At 32.4% G+C, this 11,429-nt stretch overlaps 1 protein-coding gene across 2 annotated transcripts; it reads left to right on the top strand.

The window, feature by feature from the left end:
- Positions 1-350: 350 nt before the first annotated feature.
- Positions 351-10,166, top strand: LOC131938310 (deoxynucleoside triphosphate triphosphohydrolase SAMHD1). 2 transcript variants are annotated; one of them, XM_059296312.1, is made up of 17 exons: positions 351-424; positions 1,064-1,139; positions 1,693-1,738; positions 1,961-2,036; positions 2,976-3,136; positions 3,394-3,509; positions 3,899-3,966; positions 4,558-4,725; positions 4,895-4,942; positions 5,064-5,228; positions 5,584-5,675; positions 6,060-6,119; positions 6,961-7,156; positions 8,342-8,428; positions 8,614-8,718; positions 9,193-9,309; positions 9,500-10,166. In XM_059296312.1, the coding sequence occupies exons 2-17, from the start codon at positions 1,064-1,066 to the stop codon at positions 9,524-9,526; spliced, it is 1,608 nt and encodes a 535-aa protein (XP_059152295.1). In that variant the 5' UTR covers positions 351-424; the 3' UTR covers positions 9,527-10,166. The 2 variants fall into 2 exon arrangements, with proteins under 2 accessions (XP_059152295.1, XP_059152296.1); XM_059296313.1 differs by having other exon boundaries at positions 407-522.
- Positions 10,167-11,429: the final 1,263 nt, after the last annotated feature.

Raw genomic sequence — 11,429 nt, 5'->3', positions numbered from 1 at the left:
TCTTTACAGCATATACATAAATATAATATAAGCTATACAATTTTTGAAAAATATTTTTTTTAAAAATCTATGTATAACATTTTTAACGTGATAACATTTTTAAAGTGTCTTACCGATACTTTTTAAAAACATAGGGATTCGACAATAAATGCTATCTCTCTCTTTATATATATATATATATATATATATATATATATATATATATATATATATATATATATATATATATATATATATATATATCAGATACAGACACGATCAGCGAAGCTTTATTTTTAGCCGACTGGAACATTCCCAAGCAGCTTATGCTGTGTTGTGTAACCTTCTAGTGCCGCTTCGTGTCACTCGTGAACTGATCGATTGCCAAACAAATAGCTAGACAACTATATGGCAGTGTGTGCAAGAGATTACGTTGTTTTCTGAGGTAAAGAAAGAAATGTGTTGCAATGATTGAGTTTATGCATACATTAAGTTAATTATATTAATTTTAAATTATTAGGCATCACACGTATCTATACACGGGTGAGAAAAATATTTTATTCTTTAAAAAAAACGTTGATATGTATAAAAAAGTACATATATATACATACATAATGTGTATTTACGTTTGTACTTATATATATATATATATATATATATATATATATATATATATATATATATATATATATATATATATATATATATATATATATATATATATATATATACTTACATACATATCTATATGTATGAAAAGCATATATCTATAAAATATATGTATATATATATATGTTTATATATATATAATTATTAATACTCTATTCTTCACGGTGTATCTGTACATACAATTACTTTTGCCTCTTCTGGTCAGTTTTCTGAGCATCTTGTTAAGTTGACGTGTTGAGGTGTTTAACCATGTTGTGGCGACTTTTAACATTGAACATGGGCGCTTTAGTTTTATTACCAAGTGAATGGAGTTTTTTTATTTAAGTATTTCTATTGAATAGTTTTTTAGTTGCTTATATTTTATTAATTTTTTTTTCTGTGAAGGTCGTAATCACAACGGTTGATTTAATTCCAGATGGCTGAGAATACAGTATTTCACACTTTACGTGACAAAGGGAGACTTGATTTCTCAGAGGCGAAAAATGAAAAAGGTATTTAAAAAAATAGAGAAAATAAATGTGATATTTGATTGCAAACATGCTTTATACATTATTTTTCTGCTATATCGTTTTTTAAACTAATTATTAGCATTATGACCACAGAATCAAAGTTTATATTTTCAACAATACTTGAGATTGATTAACCAAGTACTTTCACGTTAAACCTGTTTACTTAATTTTTATGTTGTAAAATATTTACAATTGTCTGGAAATAATCAGTCTTAGGGCTATTCTTTGAGCTATTACTGTCATGATTCTATTTAACTTCATTAGACAATATTGTAAGAAAACAACAAATTTTGCTTTATTTACCTTTCATTAGTCATCATTATTTTAATATATGTAGTTTTGTTGAAAATAAACTATATTTGTCTTCTTGATTATATATATATATATATATATATATATATATATATATATATATATATATATATATATATATATATATATATGTATGTATATATGTATATATATATATATATATATATATATATATATATATATATATATATATATATATATATATATATATATATATGGACAGAAAACGAAGAAACGCATTTACCATCTCCGTCAACATCTCGAAAAGTGTGAGTCTATTTAAATTTGTAATTTGCTTCTAACGGGAAATTAATTAATAACACATACGTTTATACACATAATTGCACCAACATATTTTAAAAACTATTATACAATAAACGATACCTGTTGAGATATTTTTAGCTCCCATTTAAACCACTGTGTATATATTTAGTTAAAATGGCACAATGTTTGTAAACTATTCATGACCTAACTAATGTTTTATTTATTAGAAAGACATTAGGAGAATCACTTAACAAAGGCAAAGGAAAGGAAGAAATAGTTTCATTTAAAGATATAGATTTAAAGGTAATTCTTAGTAACGTAAAATCACCATTCTTTAATTAAAAAATAAAATAAAATAAAATAGCGAAATATGAGAGTATTATGTATAGTAAATCTAAGAAGTCATGTTTATATCTCGGTCTTTATAAACCATACATTTGTGATTTTGATATTGGCGATTTTAGGATTGAGATGGCACTTGGCCTAAGAACTCGATTTTTGTTCATGTTTAACTTCCCTAGGCGTCCTTCGTTGCATTTTGGGCTACTACCTATTTATTCTTTCCTTGTTGATTTCAACAAATAGTCATGTTTTGATGGATCTGCCCTACGTATCTCAACAAGTAGTCAGACTTTAATGGTCTGCCCTATCTATCCAACTCTCTTTAGAATTTTTCCTTTGCCAAGTGTGGTTGATTGATAGCCTTCAATGTGTGATATCCATTTTGATATCATGGTTGTTGTTATTTTTATCTTATTAACATTATTATTATTAATAATATAATAAGTTCTGAGGCTTTATTCACTTGATGTATGTACATATTTTGCCATTAGTGTGTTCCATATCTAGTCAATTTCCAGTAAAACATCAATGGTGTGAGCAAACATCCTTGTCTCACACCTGTTTGTTGTACTTCAAAATTTGATATTGTTTCCATCGATATTTTGAGTTACGATATAGCTGTTGGATCAGAGAAATAACAATATCGGATACTCCTTAGTATTTCATTAGATTCCATTTGACTGCGCTGTCTGTTTTCCAAATATGATTTTTTTTTAAAAACGTATATCGGTATGTCTGTTATTTTATATGGTGGTGGTCTATTTAGGTTGTATTCGAAATACTACAAATTCTTTGGTTTAATTATAATTTTTAAGTTTAAATTAAAATTAAACGAAAATGAATATTTACGAAGTTGTTATAATTTGAGCCGCGTGTGTAATGTTAAGTGATGTCTTTAAGGTGTACAACGACCCAGTCCATGGCCACATTCAGACCAACAAAGTCTGTCAGCTGATAGTGGACACGCCCCAGTTCCAGAGGCTGCGGTTTTTGAGACAACTGGGCATGGGCTACTTCGTCTTTCCTGGGGCTGCACATAACCGATTTGAGCACTCATTGGGGTATGTTGCACTTAAAATTAAATAATATTCGTTCTTATACAATTGTTTACAGAAAAACTTATACTCTATGCTATATATTTCATTCATTTTTTATACTGTGTAATATTGAACCTAGATGATTAATATGTTTGAATATGTTGCTATTCTTGAGTAAAGTGAGGTTTACAAATAATTAAAACATATTAGCAAATAAAATATTTCACTTCCATCTTGCATTACTTAAACGGCTAGTATTATGTTTGTTTTGATCTACCTAGTACCTGCTACCTGGCCGGTATATTTGTGCGGACACTCCGATCAAATCAGCCCTTCCTTGGGATTACAGAGAGAGATATCCTATGTGTTGAGATAGCTGCTCTCTGTCATGATCTGGGTAAGAAGTTTTTCTATCGCAATCTCTATGTCAATATGAGTGAACGGCTTATCTATTATATTTATATTAGACAATTGTGAAATCATTTTCTTCTAGATTCAACTAAGTATGTATAGTCATGTAACTTCGACTACTTGTGGTTTTGTGAACGTATGTATATAGTATCTCGTAGGGAACATTACCAACTAAAAACCCTTCCCCCCCCCCCCAGATCACCCACCTGTCGACCTTTCTCTAGGTCGATTAGCAGGGGTAATGACCTCGATTCATAGTATCGAACATAACATTTAACCAATAACAAATACGGTATAGGCCGACTACAGCATAATATGTATATTTTATTTTACATAAGTTGCCTTCTGTTTAATTAATATCTAAATTATTTTTAGGTCATGGAATTCTATCCCATTTTTATGATCAACACTTTATGCGTAAATACAAAGAGGAATGTATCGAGGTAAAAATATATTAGGTTTAATTAATTAAGATAAAAAATACAACATACGCCAACGTATTGCTTGCTGCTATTAATTCACAACAATCTGTTTTGATTTAACTTTAAGGTTACACCACAGGATTTTAAAGAAATTTTCTTTACCTTTTTGGTGTTTAATTGTGATGTTGGACGTAGTTCTCTCCAACACTATCATATAGACTATAACGTGTCAACCTTTCATGCACCATATCGGCCATTGACTCAGATTTGAGCCTACTTTTTCTTTTGATTTTCTTTCATAGCTTTTGTCCTACCAAGAACTTCAACAAGGTATCCGTTGCTTTCTTTTAGAGTTTTCTCTTATAGATGGGTTACTGTCCCAGCTATCGAACCTATGCTGCCCGCTGGTTCGAACGTGGGACGTATAGGTTTAGCAACGATGTGCTTTACAGACCCGACAACGCCTATCCCAACGCCATTATTACATGGCCCAAATGGTCGATAATAAATACAATTGTGGTGTAAAGATTATAAACAAACTGACATATTTAAGTTGTGAATAGCGTGATTCTAATAATAAATAATGTTGCCATTTCACAACGAAACCTCTAGACTCGCGAGGAGCGCTCTGTCATGATGTTTGAGTACCTTTTGAGCAGCAACAACCTGTATAGGGAGGACGGTAGCGGGATTTTATCAACCACCTACAAATTTCGCGACAAAGACATCGAATTTATAAAGGAACAGATCTTGGGAAAGAAAAAGTACAATGATAACGGGGTGAACATAACTTCTATCTATACAATAAATTGAAATGTGTGACAAATGTTTTTAGTCATAATATGTATGCTTTTATTATAAGTCGTAGAAAAATATACCATTTAAAATACTTTGTTTGATCGTTGAGTTAGTAACTTTATCTAAAAATACGATATCGTTTTCTGCTCAGAAATGGGCTTTAACAGGACGCGGAAAGGAAAAAGAATATTTGTATGAGGTATGCGTATTGATCAATAGCTTGAATTGTTTAATTTTTGTTTCCATTAGGAATATTTGTCTATTTAAATACGACTCTGTCTACTTTATGGTGAAACAGTGGTTTATCATTACTGATACAGATAGTCTCAAACAAACGTAACGGCATTGACGTGGATAAATTCGACTGTATCGCCAGAGACTGCCACCATCTGGGTATTAAAAACAACTTCGACTATTTCCGTTACATGAAGTTTGCCAGAGTTATAGAAGTTGATGGCCAGATGCAAATCTGTTCGCGAGAAAAAGTAAGTTATCAATTTATTTTCCAATTTTGAAATTAATTTAAAGATGCTTTAGTAATGTCAATGGAAAATGTTTGTACAAAAATGTGAAAATTGTACAAACCATTTTTTAACTTACTGATCTCCTATTGACGTACTTTACTTTAACAGTGTTTTATATTAGACTTAAGGTATTCAGCATTGTTAAATCAATTTATTTTGGAAAAAACGTTTACAATTACGTTTACATTGCATTTGGCTTCATATAATCACAAAATCATTTTTAAAATTCTGTATTTCACCTGAAATATTGCTTTAAATTATTTTTGACGTGTAAAATTATGACAGCCATGATTAAAAATGTACACAAATCTTCCAGGAGCTGAACAACCTGTACAACATGTTCTATACACGGTACACACTTTACAAGCTGGCCTACCAGCACAAGGTCAAAATTGCTATTGAGGCAATGTGAGTCAAACTGTCTCTTCATTTTGGCACACATCAGGGCTAGCTGTGCTACATTCTATCTAACTAGATTCTTTTCGGTAGCATTTCTCTGCTTCACTTGTAATCGACAAAACCCCGGAAAATAAATAGCACTTGAAATAAACTCGGATATTCTTAACATATCTGTATTCATTCAAAGTTTCGCAAGAATATGGCCCCCAAAACATAAATTTAAAATATGTCTAAATTAAAAAAAAATTGAATAAACAACACACCCAAAATTAAGAATTATTGTCTTTTCGAATTTAAGGAAGTCTACAAAAGAAATTTAGAAGCTGTGCGTGTAGCTTGTTTTTATGCCTTTCTTCTTATTCAAAGTCTGTTGAACTGATCGTATTTTTTCAGGGTGAACAAAGCTCTTGAAATAGCAGACCCACACATGGAACTGGAGGGATTCAGAAAAAAGTAGGTCCAGCATGCCAAGTAAGCAATACAACAGACAGACAGACAGACAGACAGACAGACAGACAGACAGACAGACAGACAGACAGACAGACAGACAGACAGACAGACAGACAGACAGACAGACAGACAGACAGACAGACAGACAGACAGACAGACAGACAGACAGACAGACAGACAGACAGACAGACAGACAGACAGACAGACAGACAGACAGACAGACAGACAGACAGACAGACAGACAGACAGACAGACAGACAGACAGACAGACAGACAGACAGACAGACAGACAGACAGACAGACAGACAGACAGACAGACAGACAGACAGACAGACAGACAGACAGACAGACAGACAGACAGACAGACAGACAGACAGACAGACAGACAGACAGACAGACAGACAGACAGACAGACAGACAGACAGACAGACAGACAGACAGACAGACAGACAGACAGACAGACAGACAGACAGACAGACAGACAGACAGACAGACAGACAGACAGACAGACAGACGGACAGACGGACGGACGGACGGACGGACGGACGGACGGACGGACGGACGGACGGACGGACGAACAGACAGACAGACAGACGGACGGACAGACAGACAGACAGACAGACAGACGACCAGCCCAGACCAGAATGAGACATATACAGAACCACAGACAGACAGACTGAAAGACACGCACACAAACACACACACACACACACACACACACATATATATATATATATATATATATATATATATATATATATATATATATATATATATATATATATATGTGTGTGTGTGTGTGTTTATATACCAAAAATGAAATGCAACATACTATCCATCTTAGAACATACCAATTGTCTGAGTGCCATAAAGACCCTGCAGCCTTAATGCGCCTGACGGACAATATTCTGTTCGAGATCTTATACAGCAATGATGCAAAACTTGCAGAATCGAAGAAGATGATTGAGAGAATATTCAGTCGGAAACTCTATCAAACGGCTTTTGAAAGCAAGATAATACTACCAGACGACTTAGAACAGGTATTGTAGTTTAATAGATGGAATAAATGACCACTACATTGGAAAAAAATATCGCATACAAAAGTTTATAATAACAAGTTTTTATGTAATAATGCACTAAAAAGTACAAAATATTTTTTTTAATTTATAATAATGCTCTACTATTAAAATAACTATAAAGAAAAGCGTGGGTCACTTTATAATTATATGGATACCTTTACTAATAATTATTTAGTAGTGCGGAGTAGTAACACTACGTCAGTGAGGGTAATGATCATTCACTGTGGCGTAGTGTGTTTACGGGCTGACCCTGAGAGGCATCAACACAACGCCGTTGCTGTTTGTGGATCATTATTTATTGCATACACACAATTACACAGAATAATACAATTGCAAGTACATAGATTGATAGATCTATAGCCCTAATGTAATAAAAACTAAAAATATATCACACTTTGAATACACAACCACGTGAAGGCTATATCAAACACACTGGTGCCGAGACTTACCAAACTAGCATTTTAATTAATTCATTAAAAAATAATTTGTCATCAAATTAAGTAAAGTTTAATGTCATGTTGCATTGTTATTGGGTCTTGACCCAAATGCTGAATTTCAGAGAAATTGATTGGTTTCGATCTAGACTGACAGGATTAAGACCGAGGAAATAAGTTAAATAAAAGCTTGCAAAACCTAGTTGAAACATTGATGAAGTTAAATCACTATAAAAATCAGTAGTGTATAAAATTTACAAAAAAAGGTTTCACCGAGCTTAATATTTGAACTTATTATATGTTTTGCTATGAAAAGTTTATAGACTTCAACGCTTTTAAAATACGTGGAATTTTTAATTGGAATTTAGACTCACGCGCTAAGATGGTTTAAAATTTGTCCAAAAGGCAACTTCGCAGTATGAGCGAGAAACAGTCTAGGTGGACTCTATAGAAATTTCAAATGGAAGATAATCTTTTCCAAGAATATCTTACATAAAGTTAAACAAAAAATTCTACCGTAATAAGTTTAGCACCTAAATTAAGATTTATTTTTATTTTACATTCTTTGAACATTTAAATCAAAATAAACATTGTAGTGTCCTCGTAGTATTTTAATTCTTATTAAAATATTTTCCCCGCCCTGTTCTAATGTTGTTGTTTTTTTTTAAATCTTAAATTTGTAAAAAAAAATCGATTTTATTTTTATTGTAAGTATGGCGGAGAAAATGAAGACGATATTAAAAACAGTATTATTAAAGAAGTATCAAATAAGCTCAAAGATAAGGACTTCATTGTGGACGTAAGTTCCTGAACATATTATTACTTGATTATTTCGGTGGGTTTTTTTTTAACAATTCAATAGTATTTATCTTAAAATTTCGAACCAGTTTGAACTTTAAAAAGTTTTAAACAGAAATTAGCAACTTGATTTTAAGTCTCATGTTAATTATCCATGTTTTTAATACACATGATGTACATTTTCAGATCGTTCGTCGAGACTTTGAGTTGAGTGAAAACTACTCACTTGATAGACTAAATGTGTATAGAAAGGGTAACGTCTATCAAGCTTCACAACTCAAGCCGAATGAGGCAAGTATAACGTTTTGTTTCACTTATTTAACTATGACCAACCAGTATAATCAGGGTAATATCTATAATTTTCATCTGTATTTTGTTTCGGATAGCCGAAATTCAATGCTCCGATGAAGTGCCTTATGCTTTACTGTTAAATTATACAGTCAATGCTATAAATAGTTCTAGGTAATGTCGAACGTATACGTATAATACAATGTATTAAGTAAATAAAATTCGCTTTCACTTTTTTAATAGGATTTAGTAGTCTACAAGAAAAACATAATGCATGCTACGTCTCTTTTTAAGCACCCATCCACCCTCACTACCTTCATCAAAAACATCATATTTCCATCTGCCTCCTAGGTGCGTGACTAATTTACGGAAGACACCTTGCATATATTTTTTGTTTGTCACAGATGAGCAAGATTCTGGCCCCTCTCTATGAGAGAGAAGTTGAAGTTACATATATTTTTTGTTTGTTTGTCACAGATGAGCAAGATTCTGGCCCCTCGCAATGAGAGAGAAGTTGAAGTTCGCGTGTACTGTACCAGCACGGATGAAGCCAAAGTAAATGTTATCAAAGATGCATGTCAACAAGTGTTACATGTAAGTTACATTCGACAACATAACTTTTTAAAATTGGTAGGTGAACACATTTTGCATTTGTATAAGATTTTATGTTTAAATTAAACTTAAAATGTTTACTTTGTTAATTATTTTTAAACAATACCGAATTTAAAATAACAAAATTAATAACGTTGATTCAAGATTTTAAATTTTCTCTCTTTTTTTTTAGCGAAACAGACTTGTTGCTAACCAATAAAATACAGTAGAAACAAAGACTTTGAGAGCTGTGTGTTCTCGTATATTCAGTTAAAAACAAATATCAATAAACATTTCTACTATAATAAAATTATGAAGTTGACAAATACTACACGCTGTCATTTTAAAGTACTACACACTGTCATTTTACAAGGCAAGCATGACCGGCCCGCCACACAGATAAGCTTTATTTTATGGATTTATAAGGCTATTTGTGTCGTAGTTGATATTGATTTGTTTTATGGTTCGATATTTTTTTTTTAAAAACTGTAATCGATTTTCACGCTCAAAACTATTTAAACTCATATTTGCAGCAGCTTAGACAACTATATTTATGAATTTATTTTATGTCTTACTGTAATTTGTACGCTTTACCTTAGATAGAAAAAATATGTTAATGAAACAGTTCTGAGGTATGGGCTTTCCATGTATTTACACTTTGGGTGTTGGTTTAATAATACTTCCTGGTGTGAATATATAACCTTTTTGTTATTTTTTCACTTTCTATTTTATTGACGCATGATTTAAAGTAAAGTATTTGTATGAAAACAATGTTTTGATTATATGTTTCGTTTATTACAATTATTTGTGTATTGAATTATGTTAATTTAAAATTTTAAAGATATTTATGTGTGTAGCTCGACATCACCTTTCCCATGACATTAAATGTCCTCATAGAATGATACATTAAAGATTCTTTTAGCACACGTGTGTTTAATGTGTGTACTGTCAGTAACACAAAATAGAAAGACACGTCTATTCACACGGTTGGCGCGCGATCATATTACAAGTTCAGTCTAGTCACTGTCAGGTCTAAACTAGCCAAGCTATTCAAGTATTTTCAGGTAAATCGTTAGCATATCGATCTTACACTTGTGCACCTTGATATTCCCAGTACACGTTTTAACAGGTAAAACTCGCTGGAATGTGTGTCATGGGTTTTCTACACGGTGCCAAAAAATACAACGGTTCTATATAAACTTTGACGATCGTTACATGAAAGAACTTAAACTAGAAATTATTCTAAATAATAGCAAAACGATTACTATTATAAAATCGTAACAAAATTCATAGGAGTGACCGTTTTTAAATAGACGGAATAATAGAGATATGAAAAGTCCATTACGAGTCTGCAAGTGTAATTTAAGTAACGGATAAACATAAATTAGTAATCATTATACTGCTGTGTTTACATTTGTATTGCAAGAACAGCAAATCGTCAGATTTTTCTATTGATTCTTTAAAATGACGATTACATAATGTGTTACTAAAAAATAAATCAGCTTTTAAATATTTCAAAAAAATGTTTCTAAATGCTAATACAACGCCGCATGTCGCTGCTATACATTCATATACGTGCTGGCCAAGGCCGATACAATTTCCAGGAAAACGAAAAGGTTTGGTCGGTGTGTCACGTAGACGCCAGAACATGAATGCACTAAAGGGAGACCAAGGTACGACACGGTCGATTGATATGAACGAACTGGTTTCAAGACGTAGGTTGTCATTGGGTGTTGACAGCATGCCCCAACTCGAAGTTCAGTTTGTCGCGGGTTGTCATTGGGTGGAGACAGCATGCCCCAACTCGAAGTTCAGTTTGTCGCGGGTTGTCATTGGGTGGAGACAGCATGCCCCAACTCGAAGTTCAGTTTGTCGCGGGTTGTCATTGGGTGGAGACAGCATGCCCCAACTCGAAGTTCAGTTTGTCGCGGGTTGTCATTGGGTGGAGACAGCATGCCCCAACTCGAAGTTCAGTTTGTCGCGGCAGATAAAACACGGTGTTTAGTGCGTTTATTTTTTTAATGTTAAGGTTTATTTATAGAATTTCTCTCTGGAAATTTGTAACACTATAAAGAACTGAAAAAAAAAATCATTTTTAAAAATTAGTTTATATATGCATTCAA

Source organism: Physella acuta, unplaced genomic scaffold (assembly GCF_028476545.2).
Source record: "Physella acuta isolate Inbredline_101_S28 unplaced genomic scaffold, ASM2847654v3 ptg000241l, whole genome shotgun sequence".
Taxonomy (NCBI): Eukaryota; Metazoa; Mollusca; class Gastropoda; family Physidae; genus Physella; species Physella acuta.
Note: the sequence above shows the minus strand (reverse complement) of the source record. Positions and strands in the feature narration are given on the sequence as shown.

Excerpts from the sequence above, each read along its gene's own strand:
- LOC131938310 (XM_059296312.1), top strand. The coding sequence starts at position 1,064 with ATGGCTGAGAATACAGTATTTCACACTTTACGTGACAAAGGGAGACTT. Across the intron at positions 3,967-4,557 it reads ACAAAGAGGAATGTATCGAG|ACTCGCGAGGAGCGCTCTGT; the intron begins GTAAAAATATAT and ends CGAAACCTCTAG. Across the intron at positions 8,429-8,613 it reads ATAAGGACTTCATTGTGGAC|ATCGTTCGTCGAGACTTTGA; the intron begins GTAAGTTCCTGA and ends GTACATTTTCAG.